The sequence below is a fragment of the Rhinatrema bivittatum genome, chromosome 7, assembly GCF_901001135.1.
Source record: "Rhinatrema bivittatum chromosome 7, aRhiBiv1.1, whole genome shotgun sequence".
NCBI lineage: Eukaryota > Metazoa > Chordata > Amphibia > Gymnophiona > Rhinatrematidae > Rhinatrema > Rhinatrema bivittatum.
In genome coordinates this window covers 139,712,663-139,735,999 of record NC_042621.1, presented here as the reverse complement: position 1 = coordinate 139,735,999, position 23,337 = coordinate 139,712,663, and the positions used below count along the sequence as shown (strand labels likewise).

The 23,337-nt window shown below is 42.2% G+C and overlaps 1 protein-coding gene across 1 annotated transcript in view; it reads right to left on the bottom strand.

Moving 5' to 3' along the window:
• The window catches only part of CNOT1 (CCR4-NOT transcription complex subunit 1), a 987,642-nt gene that overhangs the window by 87,457 nt on the left and 876,848 nt on the right, over positions 1-23,337 (bottom strand). The window contains 1 exon segment of the mRNA XM_029609242.1: positions 13,973-14,221. Coding sequence (XP_029465102.1) covers positions 13,973-14,221 — 249 coding nt within the window.

The window sequence follows — 23,337 nt, the reverse complement described above, 5'->3', positions numbered from 1 at the left end:
TACACCGAACAGGGCATATGTGAATGAATTTAAGCAACGAAAACTCAGACTCCACTCTAAGAATATATATACTGTATGGCAAACTAAAGGCTGAAAAGAAATGGGTGGGATCCTAGATTGGTCTGGTATGACTCAAGGAAAGAAAATTAGCAGGTAAGAACCTTATCCATCAGAGTAATCCAGGGAAAGAACCCGATAAGCCTACCCCAAGCACATCCGCCCCCATAAGAGAGACAGACTCTGGCACAAACATCCAATCTGTAATGTCTGGAGAATGTACGCAGACAGGGCCGGTGCAAGGGGATTGGGCGCCCTAGGTATCTTCGTCTTGTGCCGCCCCTAGCCCCACCCCCGATGGCAGCCCCAATTCCAGGGGCAGGGACCACATGCCGCCACTCCCCCCACCCTCCCCCCCCCCAAAAACCCCTCACAAAAAACACCTGGTCCAGCGAGGAGCCCGGGAACGATCTGCTGCTCCCGGGTCATTGGCTGTCACTAATCAAAATGGCACCGGCGGCCTTCAGCTCCTACCATGTGACAGAGGCTACCGGTGCCATTGGTTGGCCCCTGTCACATAGTAGGGGCTAAAGGCCACCAGGCACCATTTTGGTTAGTGGCAGCTGAGGCCCTGGGAGCACCAGACTGCTCCCAGGCCCTCCGCTGGACCACCAGGGGGGGCGTCGGGAGGGTGGCACGATGGGAGGGGGGGGGGGGGGGGGAAAGCAGGGTGAGGTGGGGGCTGGGCAGAATTTTGAAGGGGCACTTTTTGCCCTTTCAAAATTCTGCCGCCTGAAGTGGCTGTAAGTGGTGGCGACGCCCCCTAAATCTCGGCGCCCTAGGCACAAGCCTAGCTCGCCTAGTGGTTCCTCCGGCCCTGTACACAGAGAAGCCCAAGCTGCAGCCTTGCTAATCTCCTCTGGCAAGAATAAGTGAAGCTCCGTCCAGAAGACTGCCTGCATTCTCGCAGAATGTACCTTTTATTCCTTTTGATGACACAAGACTCTTTAAAGATGTAAACTGACAATGTAGACCTTGAGTCATCTAGTCATTGTATCTGCCTCACCTTTTCTCTGACCATTAGAAAGTACAAACAAATGGTCCAGCTTTCTGAAACCATTTCTCATCTTTAAATACCTGAGAACAACCCTGTGCAAATACAAAAAAACTGAGTTCTCTTGATCCAAATTTTCTAAAGTCAGGCAGCTCAACAGATTGATCCAAATGAAAAAGGGACTACCTTTGGCAAAAAATGGAACTGTCCAAATAGAAACCCCTTACTTGGAAAATCTTAGAAAAGGATCACAACATAGTGCTTTAAGTTCTGAAATACATATGGCTAAACAGATCATTACCACAAACACTCTGGCCGATGCAATATTGTGCATTCAGGCTAGCGCACAGCTTAACCAGCGATTGTATGCATGGTTTGGACATACTAAGCTAACACCTGCTGCAATAAAGAGATTAGCACATCCAAACTCACACATAGCTAATAGCGCTCATCACATATAAATGCCATGTAGATGAGACTATTAGCTATTGCCCCGATGCAAAAAAAAAAAACCCAACTGCTGTGCACCCGAAGCACATTTTTTAACAAAGCAAATTTAACACCAGCCCCAGAGCTGGTGTTAAGTTTTGCCACACATCAAGGGCTCATTAAAAAACAAAAAAATCCTCCTTTCTGTGGTTACTCCTATTTTTAGTATCATTGTGATTTTTAAGTAGGAGGAACTACAGAAAGCAGCAACATTTAAAAAAAAAAAAAGTCTGGATGGCGGACAGCTTAGGGAAACGGACGCTCAATTTACCAACATCTATTTTTCTAATCCCTGGCTGTGTGTGGGATAGGAAAATGGACGCTTGTAAACAGAGCATCAGGTTTCCTAACCTGAGGCTCTGTGCATAGCCATGTCTCCTGGGCGCCCAATGCCAAGGACGTGCTAGGTACACACAATTGATCCCTAGCGCGGCACCTCCTTACCATACTGCATCAGGTACTCAGGAGGCATGGCTGTGCGTGTGTGAAAAAAAAATAGAAAAAAATGGGTGCCCAGTTTGGATGCATATTTTTACGCACATCTTTTGCATAGCTCCACTGTCTTTAGAATTAAATCCTTCATCAGAGTGTTCCTGACAGGTTCAAAAGGAGGCTTATACAAGGCTGCTAGAATCAATTAAGATCCCAAGATGGAAGGATTGGCAGGCTCAGATAGTTCACTTTCAGAAAACAGACATCCAGGCAAGTTAATAAGGAAACTCCCTTCACCCTCTCTCTGTAACAAGCAATGGCTGCAAACTGCACCATGAGGGAATTCAATGCCAGATTTTTCTGTTAACTCCTGTTATAAAAAGGAAAGGATCAATGACATTGGCATCTTAAAGGAAAAAAAGCTGCCTTCCCGCACCAATCCTTAAACTTTCTAGACATTCACATTGGTCAAAGTAGGGTATTTCTTCCATGTTTACACCATGTCATCCAAATCATCTCTGCTTTTCAACTTTTTCCTTTCAATAGCCAAACCATGAGACAAAATGGAACTAGATCTATCTCAACTGGATCCTGATGTAAAAGACTAACTAGGATTGAATCTCAGAGTTTTCCATATGTGCATCCCAGCGATGTTTAGGCCAGTATTACTAGCTTTTGATGCCTTTTCCTATCATAGGCCATGGGGGAAATCTGTAGAGCAGGCCCCCTAACAGACCATGTCTGAGACAAGGCATCCACACCCTCTGACCCAAGAAACTGTACACTTTGGCATTCTGCTTTGAAGCCATGAGATCCATGACTGGTACGCCCCATCTGTCCAGGATTATTGCAAACATTGAATCCAACAACTCCTACTCTCCGGGATCTAGGGCATGCAGACTCAGTCTGCCTGGACATTGTCCACTCCTGCAACATAATTTGCTTAGAGGGCCTGTAGATGATGCTTCGCTGAATAGATGATAGACTTCTAGGGAGAACAACCGATTTCTGGTCCCACCTTGTCATTTTATACCTACCACTGCTGTTGCATTGTACAAAAAATGAACAAAAGCATCTTACCACTTTCCTTTTGACTATTGGTAGAAATTCTAACAGGGCCTTCCCTTTAGCCCTCATATCTAACTGGCTCATGAATGACTGTGCTTCTGTCGCTCCCCAATCCTGTCAGTGTGCTGCCCTCTCCCAAGTGCTGAGATTGCTATCAGTCATCATTATGATTCAATATGGAGCCTCCACGTCCATTCCCCTGGACAGGTGTTGAATCGAAAGCCAGTTCAGAGTACTTCGGACCAGCCTCTGAAGAACTGACCTCTTCTTGTAATTTGATGACTGTAGACTCCAGGAGGACAGGAGAGCACTCTGCAAAGGTTGCATGAATTCTAGCCCATGGCACCAGATCTAAGGTCACTGCCACAGATCCTAGCACCTGAAGATAATCTCAAACTCTGGGTGCACTCTCTTTCAATAAGTGGCAGACTAGAAGTTGGAGCTTGTCCATTCTCTTGAATGTTAAGTACACTTTTCCCTTTGGAATACTGAAATACACTCCCAGATATTTTGCTCTTGGCAAAATTGACCATTCAAGCCACGTCTTACAGAAACTGAGCTACGCGGGACATTGCCATCCAGATTTCTTCTGACTTTGTTCATATCAACCAGTTGATATAAGGATGAACCAACATATCCTCCTTGCAACGAGTGGCCGCTACCCCCACCATCACCTTGGAAAATGTTCTTGGAGCAGTAGCGAGGCTGAAAGGAAGAGCATGAAGCAGAAAGTGACCACCCAGGATTGAAAACCTAAGGAATATGATTGTCTTGATAAATGGGAATATGTACAGTGCATTCAAGAAGTATTCAGATTCCTTCACTTTTTCCACATTTTGTTACATTCAGCCATGACACTTAAATTTGAGCTCAGGTTCATCCTGTTTCCATTTATTCCTTGAGATGTTTTTCCAACTAGATTGGAAGTCACCTATGATAAATTCAATGGATTGGACATGATTTGGAAATGTACACACCTGTCTATATAAAGTTCCACAGTTGACAGTGCATGTCAGAACAAAATCAAAGCCATGAAGTCAAATGAATTGCCTATAGACCTCCGGGACAGGATTGTGTTGAAGTACAGATGTGGGGAAGGGCACAAAAAACAAATGTTGCAGCATTGAAGGTCCCGAAGAACACCGTGGCCTCCACCATTCTAATATGGAAGAAATTTAGAACCACCAGGACTCTTCCTACAGCTGGCCACCTGCCCAATCTGAGCAATCGGGGGAGAAGGATCTTGGTCAGGGAGGAAGACCAAGGACGCAATGGTCACTCTGACAGAGCTCCAGAGTTCCGTTGTGGAGATGGGAGAACCTTAAGACAGACAACCATCTCTCCAGCACTCCATCAATCAGGCCTTTATGGTAGAGTGGCCAGACAGAAGCCACTCCTCAGTAAAAGGCACATGACAGGCCACTTGGAGTTTGCTAAAAGGCACTTAAAGGACTCTCAAAGCATGAGAAACAAGAATCTCTGGTCTGATGAAACTAAGACTGAACTCTTTGGCTTGAATTCAAGGCATGTCTGGAGGAAACTATGCACTGCTCGTCACCTAGCAAATACCATCCCTACAGTGAAGCATGGTGGTGGCAGCATCTTACTGTGGGAATGATTTTCAGCTGTAGGAACTGGGAGACTAGTCAGGATTGAGGGAAAGATGAATGGAGCAAAGTACAGAGAGATCCTAGATGAAAATTTGCACCACAGCACTCTAGACCACAGACTGGTGAGATGATTCAACTTCCAACAGTACAACAACCCTAAGTACACAGCCAAGACTATGCAGGAATGGCTTCGGCATAAGTCTGTGCATATCAAGTGGCCCAGCCAGAATCCAAACTTGAACCCAATCAGAAATCTCTGGAGAGACCTGAAAATAGCTGTGCATCGACGCTCCCCATAAAACATGACAGAGCTTTAGATGATCTGCAGAGAAGAATGGGAGAAAATCTCCAAATCCAGGTCTGCCAAGATTGTAGCATCATAGCAGAGATGATTTGAGGCTGTAATTGCTGCAAAAGATGCCTCAACAAAGTACTGAGTAAAGGGTCTGAATACTTATGTAAATGTGATATTTCAGGGATTTTTGTTAATTTTCACAAACTTCTACAAACCTGATTTTGCTTTGTCATTCTGGGTTATTGTGTGTAGATTGAGGAGAGGAAAAAATGATTATCCATTTTAGAATAAGGCCGAAAAGTAACAAAATGTGGAAAAAGCAAAGGGATCAATACTTGTAGATATGCATCCGAGACATCCGGAATGATAAATTCTCTCGCACCATTACAATTACAGAGCTCAGCATTTCCATTCTGAAATGAGAGACTGTTAAGGCTTCATTCACCTGCGCCAAGTCCAGAATGGGCCTGAATGTATCCTCCTAGGGAGCAATGAAATAAATATCTTCTGTATTCCCATTCCTGCCTTGGAACTGGAACCACCATGCCAAATTGAAAAAAGTGATTCAGAATGACCTTTACTGCCTTCTCCCTTTACTGGTGAATGTAAGAGGGAGACTAAAGGCATCTGATGAAAACATTTTAAGGTGTAATCTTCTCATGCACTGGTCCAATGTGATTTAGATCCATTTCCCATAAAACTGGGGCAACCGATTGGATTCCCCTATGCTATCTCTTGAGTTTCTTCTACCTGCATGAAAGGACAGAAACCTGTTGCTACTGCACACTGTGTGGACATTCCTCTTTCAGGCCTTGCCTTTTGAAATTTGAGCCTACTAGGAATTCATAACATAAAAGAATTGCCATGCTGAGTCAGACCAAGGACAATTAAGCCCAGCACCCTATCTCTGACAATGGCCAATCCAAGTCACAAATACCTGGCAGAACCCATAAAGTAGATATAATTCCTTTTACCGCATTTTTCGCTCCATAAGACGCATCTAGGATTCAGAGCGGGAAAATGAAAAAAAAAAAAAATGGTGTGCTAAACCGGCTCTGTTCCCGGGCGTCTGTGCATCTTAAGGAGCAAATTAGGGTAGGGCTAAAATGGTTTTTTTTGTCCCCATTCCCCATCCCAACCCTTTAAATTTAACTAACTACAACCCTCCACCCTCCTGACCCCCCCCGCCCCCCAAGACTTGCCAAAAGTTCCTGGTGGTCCAGCGGGGGTCCGGAGCGATCTCCTGCACATGGGCTGTCGGCTGCCTGTATTCAAAATGGCGTCGATAGCCTTTGCCCTTATGTCACAGGGGCTACCGGTGCCATTGTTCGGCCCCTGTCACATGGTAGGAGCATAAGGTGGCGTCGGCCATCCATTGCTCCTACCATGTGACAGGGGCCGACTATTGGTACCGGTAGCCCCTGTGACATAGTAAGGGCAAAGGCTATCGACGCCATTTTGAATACTGGCAGCCGACAGCCCAAGTGCAGGAGATCGCTCCGGACCCCCGCTGGACCACAGGGACTTTTGGCAAGTCTTGGGAGGGGAGGGGGGGGTGTCAGGAGGGTGGGGGGCTGTAAATTAAATTTAAAGAGTTGGGATGGGGAATGGGGACCAAAAAAAAAACACAAAAAAAAAAACATTGGTTGGTTTTTGGTTTGTTTTTTTTAATATTTGCTCCATAAGACGCACAGGCATTTTCCACCACTTTTTTTTTGGGGGGGGGGGGGGGGGGGGGGGGAGTGCTTCTTATGGAGCGAAAAATACGGTACTCACTAACAAAGATAGCAATAGATATCTTTAATCTACCTGGCTAATAATATGGTATGAATTTTCCTCCAGGAACTTGTCCAAATCTCTTCTAAACCCCGCTATGCTAGTCACCTTTTTCAAGTCCTTTGGAAACAAATTCCATAGCATGACAGTGTGCTGAGTGAAAAAGTACTTTGTATAATCTCTACTTGTTCCACACCACTCATGATTTTATAAACATGGTATCTCCTTGGTGGGAAGTTGCCAGGGTTTTGTGGCCTGGTTTGGCCTCTGTTGGAAACAGGATGCTGGGCTTGATGGACCCTTGGTCTGACCCAGCATGGCAATTTCTTATGTTCTTATGTCCCCTCTCAGCCATCTCTTTTCCAAGCTGAAGAACCCTAGATTGTATAGCCTCTCATCCTCATTCATTGTAGTTATCCTGAAAACATGGCCTGTTTGTGGCACTTGAGGATTGGGAGTTTGCCATCCCTGTCCTACATACAGGTCGATACTGTAAGACCGCGGGAGAGCGGACGAACGCCCGCTCTCCCGGCGCGCGCTCCGGCCCTTCGCTGGTGCGGGCGATTCAGTATTTAAATGAGGTGACGCGGGAAAAACGGGGAAAAGGAGGCGCTAGGGACACTAGCGCGTCCCTAGCGCCTCCTTTTTGTCAGGAGCGGCGGCTGTCAGCGGGTTTGACAGCCGACGCTCAATTTTGCCGGCTTCGGTTCTCGAGCCCGCTGACAGCCACGGGCTCGGAAACCGGACGCCGGCAAAATTGAGCGTCCGGGTTTCGGCCCGACAGCCGCGGGCCGAATTCAAATTTTTTTTTTTTTTTTTTACTTTTTTTTGCTTTTGGGGACCTCCGACTTAATATCGCTATGATATTAAGTCGGAGGGTGCACAGAAAAGCAGTTTTTACTGCTTTTCTGTGCACTTTCCTGGCGCCGGAAGAAATTAGCGCCGACCTTTGGGTCGGCGCTAATTTCTTAGAGTAAAATGTGCGGCTTGGCTGCACATTTTACTTACTGGATCCCGCGCGCATACCTAATAGGGCCATCAACATGCATTTGCATGTTGAGGGCGCTATTAGGTGCCGCGGGTGGGCCGCGTGTTTTCCTCCCCTTACTGAATAAGGGGTAAGGGAAAACACGCGTCCAGAGCAGGCTGACAGTGCGCTCCGACGGAGCACACTTTACTGTATCGACCTGATAGTGACCCCCAGTTCAGAACCCATCATCATATACTTGTAGTTGGCATTATTTTTCCCTATTTGCATCTCCCTTCTGAAAGCCTTTGGGCTTATCTTCTGGCAAGTTACGAAATTGATTTTCTCTCCTAGAATCATTAACTTCTGTAGGTCTCTGTCAAAGAAAAGTTTGCCCCAGAAAGACAGCTTATTCAATCTTGCCTTGGAGGGCATATCACAGTCAGATTATTCAGCTAAAGCCACTGCCTGGCCAACACAGAAGCAGTCATCCTCTTGGACAAGTTTCTAATCCTAAACAGCATTCATTTTAAAGGCAAGACCAGCTTCCAGTCTCACCAGATAGCCCTTTGTCTGTACTGCTCACTGGTATCTGCTGCATCCAGCATAAACATGCCCAAGCATCTCTTTACTCCTGTCCTGAACATCTTTCCGTGCAGTTCTCCCTGTCATAGGAAAGATAGTCATCTCTGTAACCCTCAAAACAAAGGGCTAACTGACAAATGAAAAAGTAGCAAATCACAGACCAGATGGTATACCTTCCAGAATGCTGAAAGAATGCTGAAAGAATGGAGAAATGAAATTGTAGTCCTGTTATTGGAAATCTGTAAACTATCAGGGAGAGTGCACTAAAGTGGTGAATCTAGGCCCAGGGGTGGCTCATGAATGAAGCAGTCTCTCAGAGGATTGTGACATGTTCTGCCAACAGTGTGATTGCACATGGCTCCATGATGGGCAGCTCCCACCGAGCGCATTAAAAACAGCAAAGCTTGTGGGGCTTCCCAGGTTAAGCTGCAACCCTCGGGTCTGTGCATCGGCCATGGGAAGGGCAGCTCCAGGGTTGCTGTTGCCGCGATTGAGGGGGAAAAAAAAAAGCTGTGAGCAAGAAGCAGACTCTGCCTGCAGTTGAAGCAAGAAGTTCTGCTTTGCTCTCAGTGCGGGAATCATGGCCATTTTAACTTCTGTTCCGTAGGGCAAGGGATATCAAGGGGAACGTGCTGCATCTCCTCCCGAGTTGTCCCCTGTGGTGGAAATAGCTGATACTGCTCAGGAGGTTCTGACGAGGTAGAAGGCTCCCCAGAGGGGGAAGTCTGAAACAGGGGATACTTTTTTGTTGAATTTGTACTTTTGATGCACAGAAAAATTCCTGGCCAGAAATGGAGCAGAGGGGAAAACTGATAATTTAGTACTGTCCTTTGTTTCCTTTTATCCAGTTACCAATCCACAATAGAACACAGCCTCCTATCCCCATGACCTCCTGATTTCCTGAGGCGTCTCACTGCTTGATTTCTGAAAACTTAAATACACTGTTAGCCTTGTATTTTACACCTTCTAAAACCAAATCTAGTAAATTGGTGAGGCAAGACTTCTCTTTGCAAAAACCATGTTGATACTCTTCCACTAAACCATATTTGTCTGTAGTCAGTAACTTTGTTTTTAAGACTACCTTCTATCATTTTGCCCAGTTCTGATGTCACTCAGCCTCCTATAGTTTTCTGGAACCCTTTTTAAAAATTGACATCACATTGGTCACCCTTCAATCTTATGGTATTGTGGCTGTTTAAAATGATAGGTTGCAGATCACCAGAATGAGGTCTGCAGTTTCATGTTTGAGTTCCTTCAGAATTCTTGGATGAATACCATCCGATTCTAGTGATTTGTTTGTCTTTAATCTATCAATCTGATTTTAGATTCTCTCAATGTCATCTCAAAAGCACTGCTGTTCTTGCGGATCACGTGACTGACACTTCTCACCAGTCTACAGATTACAGAAGACCATCTGATTCTCTTGAGGGAGAAATCCTGAGCCACCTCTAGGTTTGAGTACAAATACTGTATCATGTAGATTAGTAAAATACTACATGAGACTAGAACATTCTAATTTTTGTTTTCCTGAAAAAATTGAGAATCACATCCTGGAGGCATTGATTATAAAAGTTCATTTCTTTGCCCTTTTCATGACAGATTCAACTATAATTATGTGGTTAACTGGGGGGGCTTGTCAAATCCTTCAGCTGAATGAATGTCATAGTTTGTGTCTGTTTTCTCACCCATAAGGAAAGTGTGTGGCATTTCCTATATCCTCTTTCATAAGCCTTAATGAGTAGATTGGTGCTGCTGCCAACTTTGAGGTTATCCAGGTACTTGAGGAAACCAAGAAGCAGCATCCTAGGCTCACCTTCAACCTGCAACTCTGAATACCTGATCCCAACTATCTTCTGTTAAAGAAAAGATGGGATTTTTGCGACTGAAAAGTACTGCAAGTAATACAATGTTCTCTTATCTGTATAATACTGCTGGAAAGTCAGTAGATGGTTTTACACCTCCTCTGAATGTCAGTGTATTGTGGGTATACCCAGCATGTATATAATGTTCTATATGTTTGCATTCATAAAATGAATAAGATATATTTAAAAAAATGGGAATGAGGTTTTCAGAGATACTAATTTCATGCTTAATGTGGAGATGGGCCCGAAAAAGTAAGAATATTTCTTCAGAATATGACTGACAGACATAATTATCAGGCTTAATTCAGAAAGGACATACTGAACAGATGTTTGGAAATGCACCAATTCTGAAGTCAAAGACAAATGAGGCCTGAAGATAGTCTCCTGGGGTGTTGGGGCAAACTGGCACAAAGGTGCAGGAAAGGGTCAATGCTCTGAATCCTTGACTTCAGTTCAGCATAAACAGCACCAAAACAGGTTTGGGGCAGCCCTGGCATATGAATTTATTGCTCTCAAGGTTGGCTTGGTAGGGGAGCAGATGTCCTCCATGGATCTTTGGAGGATGGAATCAAAGGCTACAGTCTGGCTAGAGGGAGATGAGTAGCAGCAATATTTTAGCCTGGGAGCTCACCTCTAGACATGGCTGTATAGGATACAGAGCCTCTTGCACATCCATGCTCAAAGCCATTCATTGAAGAGGTGTGTTGCTTCTGAGCTTCTACTTTCCCCTCTTCAACTTCATACTCAAAATACCTAGAGCCTTCATCCTAGCTCAAAAACTGAGGGAGGGAGAACATGACATTTCCTGATCATATCCTCTGGTCAAAGAGGCACAGAGGCTAAGGGTTTCTTCAATGTAGCCTTGACACCCATGTTCAGTGCAGCTCCTGGAGTCCTTATGTCAAAACTCTTGGGGCCAGCAATGTGAAGATGGACTTATTTCTTCGCAAGGTCCTTAACTTGTTGGGCCTTAACTACTGGGAGCAAAATCCTTACATATATGCTGCAGCTTGATGCACTGCAGCCTTGCCCAACACATGTGTAACAAATCTCTTGATGGTCTGTTAATGTACTTTTTTTTGCACTTGGGACAGAATTTAAAGCTGCTGGCCTGTTTCTTTGACATTGTGAGAAAAAGCAAAAATTTTTTAATTTATGGCTACTGAAGACTACAAATATGTGATCAATTAGAAAGTATAGCACACCTATGAGGGTGAGGGTTAAAAATGAGCAGACACTCAGCAAATGATAAAACATGAAGAAAACTTACAAAATGCCAAAAAGGACTAGGAAAACTAAGGGGGTGGGGGACAGGGAAGAAACAAAAGCATGAAATGTAGGCAAAATTGATAAGAAGGGGGAGTGAGAGGCGATAGAGACTGAAAGGGGAAGAGGGATTTCCACCCTTGTAACTTTGAATTTCTTGCAACAATTTTACCTATTCTGAGGCGTCTGATTCGCTGGTTGTTGCCTCACTTCCTGGTTCCCGCGCTCTGACGACAAAGGGAGGGGCCGGTAAGGCTAAAACCGGCTCCCCCTGCAGAGCACAGTCGTCTTCGGCACGCGGCTTTGTTTTGGATTCGTGAGAACAATAGAAAGTCAGATGAAATACTTCATTAATAGTAAGTAAGTCTCTTGTTATAATCTCTCACTACCCCCAACTGAGAACCTAGATTAAACATAAGGTGTGTTTTGAGAAGATATTAACCTATTGCCGCTCCAATATGCCCCATACAAAGAGAAAGGGCAGATTGCGTCCGGAGACCCCAACTGTTCTTAATCTTCCCCCTTCTCAACCATTAATTGAAAATTTTCTCAAATCTTTAAATGTAAATACTCCAGGGAGTTCCGACTTGGATACAGAGCAGGAGCAGATTCTGATATCCCAGGAACAGCATCAGATCTCCTTAAGCCCAGGAGCACCTTTGACTCCAGAACCACCTAAACTCACTTATAAACCAAATCCAGAGGCGACAATCCCTACTGAAGATGTGGTTTTGCTACCTAGCATTGGGGGAGGAAATGGCTTAGAAGTGGGGATACGAGGAAGTTTCAGTGACTGCCCATTGGTAGATGTAGAGAAGCATAACGGAGAAAAAAGCTTGTCTATGGATCCCTCAACTTCAGTTTTGAAGACAGATTACTACCCGCAACCTGGAGAAAATATAGTCAAGAAGAAAAGCTCTCAAGTGAAAGATAATCATGGGATTACTTTGGAAAATATATGGGAGGTGTTAATAGACTTGAAAATTTCTATGAATAATTTAGAAGTGAAAATGTCTGAAGTACAAGTTCAAGGGAAAATCTTAGACGAAAAAGTAAAGAAAAATTCAGATAAGCGTGAGAGTTTAGAAAAACAGCTATAGCAGGTTCAGGAAGTTCAAATAGGATTAATAAAGGGGGAAACAGCAAATTCAAGAAGATTGGAGTTGATTGAGAATAATTTACGACATAATCTTAGTATTTTGAATTTTCCTTCTGTTAAATTAATATCTCCTATGGAACAGTTTAAAAGATTTTTAGTTGAAAATTTATTAATTTCCCTGGAAAAAATTCCTTTAATAGAAAAAATCTTTTATATTGTAAAAAAGAAGGAAAATGGTAATGTAATAAATCAATCCCAACAACTAGACAATCTCACAAATTATTTAGAAGAATCTATGGAAGATCAAGTTCTGTCAAGAGGTACTTTGTGTGTGAGGTTTCAGAAAATGGAGGATAGAGATAATATTTTAAAATTATTTCTAAGAAACCGAGAAAAGTTTTGGATGTACCCAGACATTACCAAGAACACCCAAATAAGGAGAAATTTTATTCAGATGGGCTCAGAAGTTAAACTGGGGGCCCAGATGACTGTTTATTTTCCTTGTAAATGCATTATAAAACATCTAAATGAACGATATGTATTTCTAGAACCATCTGAGCTTAGAAAATTCTTGGATTCAAGATTGTTAAAAAATAATATAATATATTATATCCAGGTTGTCATAGGTATATAGAAAGTGACATTTAAATCCACCTGTTTCACTGTAAATGTTTCTTAAATGCTCCCAGTTTGATTGTATCTAGGATCTTCAGATTCCTTATAAAGGGCAAATGCATAGATTTTTGTTATTATGCTGAAGGATGGAACTCCTATTATTAATTATGAATGCCTTAATATTGACATGTAAGAATTTGTAAAAACTGTATAAATAAATAAATAGATAAGAAAACTGCAGGGGTTGCTAAAGGAGCATGCTTTCAAATACCTGACATTTTTGGCACAAGTCAGAAAAACTGAAGGGAGCTGCAGGGCCACAGCTACCCTCAGCAACTTTAAGGCCTTTCCAGAAATCTATGAAAGGATTGCCTGTTTTGTGCAGTGGTTACATAACATACATGTGATAAGGTAAGTGATCCTTACTCTGGTCCTTGGGGATTGTTAAGCGCCAAATCATGCTTCAGGCGCTTCTCCAAGGACACAAGGATACCACACCAAAATTTCAGGATTCCCATACTAGTCTAGTTTTCAGGATTTCACAATGAAATTGCATGAGATACATCAGCATACATGGCATGCAAATATATTTCCTACACATTGATGGTGGATATTCTGGAAACCAGACTGGATAGGGGAGCCCCAAGGCTCGGGTTGAGATCCTCTAGACTAGATGAACCTGCTTGTCTTCAGAAAAAGTAGAAAAATAACTATGCAAGACAAACTCATTTCATTATTTTCTCACTAGAATGAATTAGGTTGAAGAAAATTGATCAGTCAGGCTCATTAAGCCAATCATTACTACACAAGTTCGCATATACCACTTTTGTCATACTGGAGGCTCTAGACCAACTCACCTTATTCAACAGGTTGATTTTGGTGACTGTGTTAGTAGCTTCCCCTGAATGCTTCACCAGAAGTGCAATGAGTCGCACAAAAGCATCCAGGTTGTGATAGCACTTAGCTCGGATCATTGTGGGGTTGGCAGCAGGATTATGTTGCTGCTCTGCCTGGGCACGGTAGCTGATTTCAACACACATTTCTGTGCACAGGCGAAAGAAACGTGTGATCAGATCATCTGTTTTCAGAATTCCTTGCTGATGCATCTGTTGTGGGGACAGGAAACAAAATAAATCCTCAGAGCTGCAAAACCATGTCCAATGGTTCCTGTACATAATTTCACTACAAATAACAGCAAGTTCAATTAAACAGCATGCTCCCCTTTTTAACAGTAAGTTAAAATACTGCACATAATTTGGTTTCTACATGTTTCAGGCAGAGAGCAAAACATAAATCAGTCATTTTTCCTGAAATGTCCTCCTTATTTTTGGGTAAACACCTAATATGTTACATCAGGATACATTCACAAGTTCATTTTACTGGTTAGATGTTAGGGAGGCAAAATGATAGGAGGATAAAGCAAAGTTGCTTACTTTTAACTGGTACTCTCTGATGACTGCTTGTTCAACTAAGTAAAACTGCTCGTCTTCAGAGACTATACCAATCCCTCACTGGAAGCTACTGTGCAAGCCAAGCTCAAAAGCTTTGCTTGCCCCTTTTTCTGAACCAGCTGCACTTTATGCTTCTAAAAAGTATTAGGAAGGCATACAAAGGCCCTGCAATTCATAAAGTGAAGTTACTTACCTTTAACAAGTGTTCTCTGTAGGACAGTAAGACAAACAAGCCACACAAGTGGGCGACACTGATGACACCAACATGGAACTTGCTCTCTCTAGAGTTCAAAAAAACCTAAAGCTCGAATATGCGTGCAAATTGGCATGTAGTCACTGCTGCGGCATAAGCCTCCTCAGTCACATCCCTAGCTAAGCTTCATCTCCAGTAGAGGAGGGTAGGATTGTGTAGCTGGTTTATCCTACTGTCTACAGAGAATACCTGTTACAGGTAAACAACTTCACTTTCTCCGTGGACAAGCAGGACGAATCCAGTCACACAAGTGGAGACTCCCAAGCTGAGAATTGCAATGAAAGTCTTAAAAATGTTTGGTTTTTTTTTTTATTGCAACCCAATAGAGAATGGAGAGAAAGTGGATGCTTTAGTATAATTATTATATATATATATTTTTTTTTTGCATTGCTTGTCCAAAAATACTCTCTTTGCTAGAATCTTCTTCTAAATAGTACTGCTTTGTAAAAGTATGAACAGAAGCCATTTGGCTGCTTTGCAAATATCCTGTACAAAGTCAGTCTAAGATGGGCTACTAATGTTGTTCTGATTTGATGGGCTTTGACCTTTATAGAAAGTTGTTTGTCACACTGAACAAAACAAAGATATACAGTCAACACCTTGCAGATAACATTTGTTTCATAATTGGCAAGCTTCATCCGCCTTAATCATAGAAGAGGAAAGTTGAGTAGATTTTCTGAAAGATTTAGTCCTTTAAGTAAATTAACAAAACTCCATTGTAGTGTAGCGGATGAAGTAAGGTTTGGGAAAAAATGCTGGCAAAACAATGGATTGATCAAGATGAAATTGAAATACAATCCTTTGTAAATACTTAGGATGAATTCCTAGAACAACCCTATTTTTGAAAATTTGATTAAAAGGCCTGAAGCTCACTTACTCTATGTACTGAAATCACTGCTATTAAGAATACCTTCCAGGATAGATACTTGAGATGAATTAGCAAGCAGTTCAAATGGAGCAAACAATATTGCCCAAATTATGAGATCCTATTAGTTAGGAGGGATTTTAATTGGAGGGCAAAGGTTATATAAGCTTTTAATGAACCATCTGTATAATAGGGTGTTGGGAAATAGGTTGAGTGTCAATGTATCTGTGATAAACTGCTCTAAGCACTTATACGACCTTTGACAGAGTTAGACGCAAGTCCTGAAATGGAAAGGCTAAGATACTGAAGGATAAAAGATGTTGAATAGTAAAAATCTAGTTTACAACTGGCACATCATTAGGAAAATCTTTCTTTTAAAGTTTCTTTTTTTAATTTTATTTTTAATTCTAAGTCAGTTGATTGTAATTATGATTTGATGTATATTTTATCTATATGTACACTGCTTTAGTCAATGTTTGGACTTGAAAGCGGTATATAATTTTTTTTTTTTAACAAATAAAATCTGAGCATTAGTGGAAGTTTTTCTTGCTGCTAAAATCACGTCATTTATTTCTTCCAGAAAAGGCATAAATAAATCCGCTCTCAACATCCATGCTGTTACAGCGAGAGAATGAAGATTTGGGTGAAGGAGCGATTCGTTATTTCATGTAACTTTAACCCCACTCTGGTCTAGTGTGCAGATCCAGTAAGGGCCATAAAAATGTTGTTCACGTGGGGACAGGAACCCTTCCCAGGCTAGCTTGAACACTGAGTCTTCCTTCCAGGGACTGGATCCTTGGTCGAGTGTGGGAGTTAACTCCCAAGACCCTAAGAGCTAAGGGTGGCTTTCCTTGTCTCCTTTTATTATTTCCCTGGGGCAACTAATGTATGTCTGTCCCACAGTGTGCTGGGTGTGCCAAAGAAAGACTGGAGTCACTAGGTTAGTGTCCAAATGAATATTTACTGATGAAAATGGTGAAACTGGCACAATCTTAATTCGCAGCAGTACAACATCTTAATTTCCTCCTCAATCTGTGCAGGAAGGTCAAAAACCAGCCAGGGGAATTCCTGCCCTTCAGGGCTTGGAAAATAGGATCCCCAGGTGGGCAGGGTGTCCTTTTGATGGACAGAACCACTCCTTTCAACCAGCAAGGATATTTTGAGATAAGCTTCTCCCTCCCCCCCCCCAAGGGTTTGGAAGCACCGGTTGGGTGACAAATAGTAGGCTTTGCCTTTACTCACAGTTTGTTGGATTAGTCTTAGTTACTGATGCAGTCCTTGTTTTCTTTCTTTTGGTTCCCTGATGGGAGGAACTCCAGGAACAGACTCTTAAGTTCTCAGCAAGACGAAAGGGCAGTCAGAACTTCTGACCTTGATCTTGAAATTAGGTTTACAAAACTCAGGAAAAGTCTGAGTTGGCTCCCAGCAGGTCATTACAACCCTTCCTCACAGAGGCTCACACGGACGGCAGGTCTTCCCTAACCTGCCCAGGCCTAAAACCAGGCTCTGAACAGGCTCCAGAGAGGCCCCAATACTTAGAGTGTAAAAGTTCCAAAAAATGACAGAGGGGAATAACTGAGACAGGTTGTGTACTGAAAAGGAACCCTTCCAACCCTGGCCGGGACCACCAAGTAGGGTTTGCCTGGCTGACACCGGCTGGACCTGTAAAATAAAAATCGAACTCACATCTATCTTCAGTACTAAACCCGAAGTACTGCCTCCCAAGTTGTGGCAAGGGCGCAGTTATATAGTATTACAACTGGGATGGCCATGGCAAACCCCACATGGACCTCCCAAATCCATTCTCCTCTGACTAGCTGACACTGTTACTAAATACCCAGGGCTTACTGGTAACCTGCGAAATGCCTGGGTTACATATTTAAAGTTGGAAATATTCTGAGATGTTTCGGAGGGAATACCTCCAATCTCTGCAGCCATGGGAACCATATCTGAAGCCCAAACTGTAATGAGAATCATCTTTCCTTTCCTTAGCTTGAAGATAGTTTGCAGAAAGAGTGGAAGGGATGGAAATGCACAGAGAAGGTGTGTTCTCTTTGGAAGGAGAAAAGCATCAAATGCTAGATCATTTCGAGATGGCTTGTTTATAGGCAATACAAAAAAGATCTATTCATGGAGTTCCCCAACTGAAAAAAAGACAGTTCAATGTCTGGATAAATAGATTTTGTGAAGTTGAAGTCAATGACAAAATATCTTCTAGGTCATTCTGCAATTAAATGTAATTTTCTGCTGCCCATATCCATATCTTGCATAATTCTTTGCAGAAATTCAGAGAGCCCATGCCTCCTTGCTTGTTTATACAGTACTCAAGTGTGTGTATTTTGACTATTTGATCTTTTAGCCAATTCTCAAACACAAAAAGCATTGAATACAGCCTTTAGTTCTAAAAACTTTATGTGGCAACACTTTCTTAAATACTCCAGGTTCCTTGTGAGCATAAGGCATGAAGATAGGTTTCCCAGCAATTGTTGTCAAAACTAGTTCAGCATGTGGGGTATGAAAGCTCTGTCCAAACAGAAGACTGACTGGTTGGGCCCGGTGGAGCGCACTGTTAACCGGCATTTGGACGCGCTAGCTTTACCCCTTATTCAGTAAGGGGTAATAGCGCGTCGAAAATGCGCGTCCAAACCCTTCCCCCCCCCCCCCAGAGACTAATAGCGCCCGCAACATGCAAATGCATGTTGATGGCCCTATTAGTCATTCCCACGCGATACAGTAAGTAAAATGTGCATCCAAGCCGCACATTTTACTTTAAGAAATTAGTGCCTACCCAAAAGGTAGGCATTAATTTCTGCTGGCGCCAGGGAAATGCACAGAAAAGCAGTAAAAACTGCTTTTCTGTGCACCCAAAAGTTAAAAAAAGTTTTAAAAAAATTTAAAATGGGTCCGCAGCTTGAAAACTGGATGCTCAATTTTGCCGGCGTCCGGTTTCCGAACCCGTGGCTGTCAGCGGGTTTGAGAATAGACGCCGGCAAAATTGAGCGTCGGCTGTCGCTGACAGCCGCCACTTCCGGCAAAAAAAAAAAAAAGAGGCGCTAGGGATGCGCTAGTGTTCCTAGCGCCTCTTTTTACCGCGGGCCCTAATTTAAATAAAGTTACTGAATCGCGCGCACAGGCAAGTGGCCTATGTGCTCTCCCGCGAGGTTTACTATATTGGCCCGTATTATAGGAAACTAGATCCAGGGCCTTTGTTATTGGATCTACATTGTAGAATGCATTGTCTAGTCAGTGAGGTAGACTTCCATTTTAGAAATTTAAAGATTTGATGTTCTTCAATGCCAATATGTAGGACTGTCAATATTACTGTATGCTATATTAAATGTGACTATGGATGCAAAATTGTGCTCCATACTTCTGAAAGAAAAGGTAAAGGTTGATTTTTTAGTGTCTCTTCCTTCCTCCCACAAGCACGTTCTTTGATTTACACTCTTATCCCTTTTAAGAGAACAAGAGAGATTTTCACACCAACAACCAGTGATTTATCTATAACAAGGAGGTGACTCACTGCTCATGATTCTTCCCTTGCCAAATTAACATTAAATAAATCTCAAATTTAAAAGACTAATTTAAGCATCCCTACTCTCTTAGCAATCTAAACTAGCTCAATGTTAAGATGCAACAGCAGTCCAGCAGCGAGATGGGGTTTTCCGGTCTTTTACAGAGTGCCACATTTATGAATATCTACTAATTGGTGAGAGGTTGTATGCGTGTGCTCGGTGCAAAGAGCTCCAGGCTTTCTGAGAATGAGTCTGATCTGTGTAGGTTAGAGTGGTAGACATGAAGTAGAAAGATAAATATAGAGTGGAAACCCCTGTGCTGCCTTGGAACAGCAAAGTCACCTGGATGGAGCGCATCAACTTGGGTGTTGCAAGAAGTGTTCCTGTAGGTAGGACCTGCTCGCCAGGTGATGTATTATCCTCTCACACCAAAGATATGTCTCCAAGGATTTGTGCTCAGAAGGAAAAATTTAGGATGGTCATCATAGCTGGCAAGTTATTAGAAATGTGTGGCTGGCGGATGTGAGGACTGCTTGATAACGTGCCTGACTGGTGTGAAGGTCGCAGACCTCAAGTGACCTAGATAAGATTTTAAACAGTCCTGGGGAGGAGCCAGCTGTCATGGTACATGCTAGTACCAACAACATAGGAAGGTTGGAGGGGAAGGTTCTGGAAACCAAATTTAGGCTCTTAGGCAGAAATTTGAAATCCAGAAGCTTCAGGGTAGCATTCTCTGAAATGCTCCTTGTTCCATGTGCATAGCCCCAGAGGCAGGCAGAGATCTGGAGTATAAATGCATGGAAGAGACAATGGTGCAGGAAAGAACTTTAAGTTTTGTTAAGAACATTTTGGGGAAGGGGTGCCCATTTCAAAAGGATAGGCTCCACCTCAACCATGGTGGAATCAGGCTGCTGGCGCTAAACGTTAATAAGGAGACAGAGCAACTTTTAAATTAGAATAAGGGGGAAGGCTGCCAGTTGCTCTGTAGCACATGGTTTGGAGTAAGACATCTTTAAAGGATACTAAACAAACAGGGGAGTTAGAGCACCTTGATACATAGGTTCCAATAATAGCTTAAGTAGCCCACTTTGCCTATAAGTAAAGAACCGAGTTAAGATTCCAAATTAACCCTGTTTACTGCCAGGAAAAGTTGCATTTACAAAAAAACCCCAAACAAAACTTGAAACGTCTGTATGCTAATGCCAGATGTCTAAAAAGTAAGATGGGAGCATTAGACAGTATCACACTGAATAAAGAAGTAGACTTAATTGGCATTTCAGAGATCTGGTGGAAGGATAACCACCAATGGGACTCTGCTATACCAGGGTGTAAATGATATTGCAATAAGGTGGACCAATTTGGTGGGGATGTGGCACTATACATTACAGATGGCAAGGAAATGACAGGATGAAGATCCTGCAGGAGACAATGTGCAGTAGAATATTTATGAGTGGAAATTCCATATGTGATAGGGAAGAGAAGAGAGGTGGGAGTATACTATCTGGATAAAATGAACAGATAATGAAATGCTATCAGAAATAAGGGAAGCTAATAAAGTTAACAGAACAGTAATAATGGGATATTTCAATTACCTGAATATTAACTGGGTGAATAGCATATCAGGGCATACTAGGGAGGTAAAATTTCATGGAGCAGCTGGTCTGGGAACTAATGAGAGGGGGAGCTTTTTTAGACCTAATTCTAAGTGGAATGCAGAAATTGGTGTGAGTAATGGTAGTAGGGCTGCTCAGCAACAATGAACACCAATAGATTTGATTTAACGAAGTAAATCTATTGCTCTAGCATTTAACTTTCAAAAGGTAGACACTGATAAAATGAGGAAAACTGAAAAAAACTAAAAGGCACAGCTATGAAGGTAAAGAATTTACATCTGCCGTGGACATTGTTTAAAAATAGCTTGGCAAAAACATGTTGCCGAAAAGTTTCAATTTAAAAAGTACAGAGAATCTTCTAATGCGAAAGTTTTTTTGGTTGAAAGGACCTTTATACCACCCTGCAGATACTGGTGCAATGGACTCTGTCAGCCAGTTTTTTCACTGCTATAGGTACTCTATTCATTGGTCCAAGAAAGAAATAAATTTGATTTTTTTTTTTTTAAACTGTTCCACTTTTCAAAGCAGCCACAAGCCTCTCTTAATCCTTTGTTATGGGTCAGAATGGTGTTACTTAAAGATGGAGATACATAACTCTTCCTGCTGCATAAGAGTTAATGACAGCCCCTGAGGCAGCTGCGGCGAAACATGTTGTCATGTCGGGCTTCACTGAAAGAGGAAATATCTTATTTAAAAGTTTAAAAAAATGAAAAAGTGTAAAAAAAAAATTCAAATTTGCTGCTTGGACCAACGATTAGAGTACCTTTAGTGGTGAAAAAACTGGCTGACAGAGTCATTGCACCAGTATCCGCGGGGTGGTATGAAGGTCCTTTCAACCAAAAAAGCTCTCTCACTTTTTAAATTGGTGAAACTTTTCAGCAATATGTTTTTGCCAAGCTATTGTTTATTTCAGTTGCACAAGATATTGTTGACTTTTGTAATGTAATCATTGTTTAAAAATACCATCTTGGAAGTCCAGACCAGATGTATTCCACACATTGATAAAAGTATAAGGAAGGTCAAACCACTGCCAGCATGGTTACAAAGTGAGATGAAGATGTTATTTTAGCCAAAAGAACTTTGTTCAAAAATTGGAAAAAGGATCCATCTGAAGAAAATAGGAAAAAGCATAGCACTGGCAATTTAGATGTAAAACATTGATAAAGCAGGCAAAAAGTTTCAGAAGTTGTCTATAGAGGCTGTGATGATTCGCCAGTATGTTCTCTAGTCTCTGTGCAGAAAATGGTCAGCTCAAAACCAGAAGGCAAGATCTAGTTAGAATATGAATAAGCTGAACCCTTCCCCTCCCCCAACATAGGTACCTTGAAGAACTACATTTCCCAGCTATCCTTGCTAAATGGCCTTCAGGAGAGCCTTAGCAGCAGGTGACATCAGGTGGAGTCAGTATTTCCCCTTGGATTGGCTATGAGCTGTATAAAGATAGAGGCTTTTAGCAGCAGGAAGGACAGGAGGGAAGCAATGATCATCCCCAAAGAGGAGAACAGTTTGGTACTTGGTAACTAAAGAGGAAGACTGGTGAGGAAGAGCTAGAGGCAGGATTTATCAGAGAGCTCAAGCATTAAACTAAGTGAAATTTTTTTTTTGTCAAGAGAGAAAGACTGCACTACTAGTTTGGGAAATGGACTAAGAAGTTTGTACAGAGGCTCCTGGGGAAAGCCAGACAAGCCTGCAAATAAGGCAGGAGCTAGGAATGCTGCATCCTAATTTTAGTCTGATTTGTTTTGCTGAAATTAAAGTGGACTTTAATTTTTCCATGAGATAAAAGGAATACATGCAACTGCAGCAGAGTGAACTTGTCCTTAATTAATACGCAATTATTTCTAATTTACTCAGAAGTAAAGTTTGCTTTAGGAAGATATATTTGTAAATTGCACAAGAGTGAAGCTTCCCTCAATTAGCAAAGTGAAAACTTAAAAGTCCACAGAAGTATAATCCTGCTTAATCAGCTAGCAATATGGTTTATATTATACATACCTTAAAAACCCACACACTGACCAGATATTCAGGTTTCTTAAAGACGACTTTTCCAGTACAGGAAGAACTTTGGGTGTGGGACTAAATTGTCATAGTTGGGTGAGAATTACCTATGGAAAGTACCAGTGGAATTGGATGTATTGTCCTAATTAACTGAACTCTTATAGCCTATTTGGGGAGCTTGCCACTATTTTGTTTTGAATCAAGAACTTGAACTGAGATTAGTTACTGAAGAAATATGTTCTTGCCTGAGGAATAAGGCTGACATGATATTCAGAGACCTGTACTTGTGAAGTACAAAAAATAAAAACTATTTAACACTTTAATAGTTTGTTTTTGTTTGGACTTTCAAGGAGTGAGAACTGGCATATGGCTTGGAAGCTTATTGACAACTACTTCTTTCCTGGACAGAAGAACAGTTGGGAGTGAAAACAAAAGGGGGCACAGTTACCTCTAATAGAACTGCAGCTGGGATGGAAGCTTTGAAGGGAGAGCTGTTATCACACATTTATTTTTAAAGGCAGTGATTT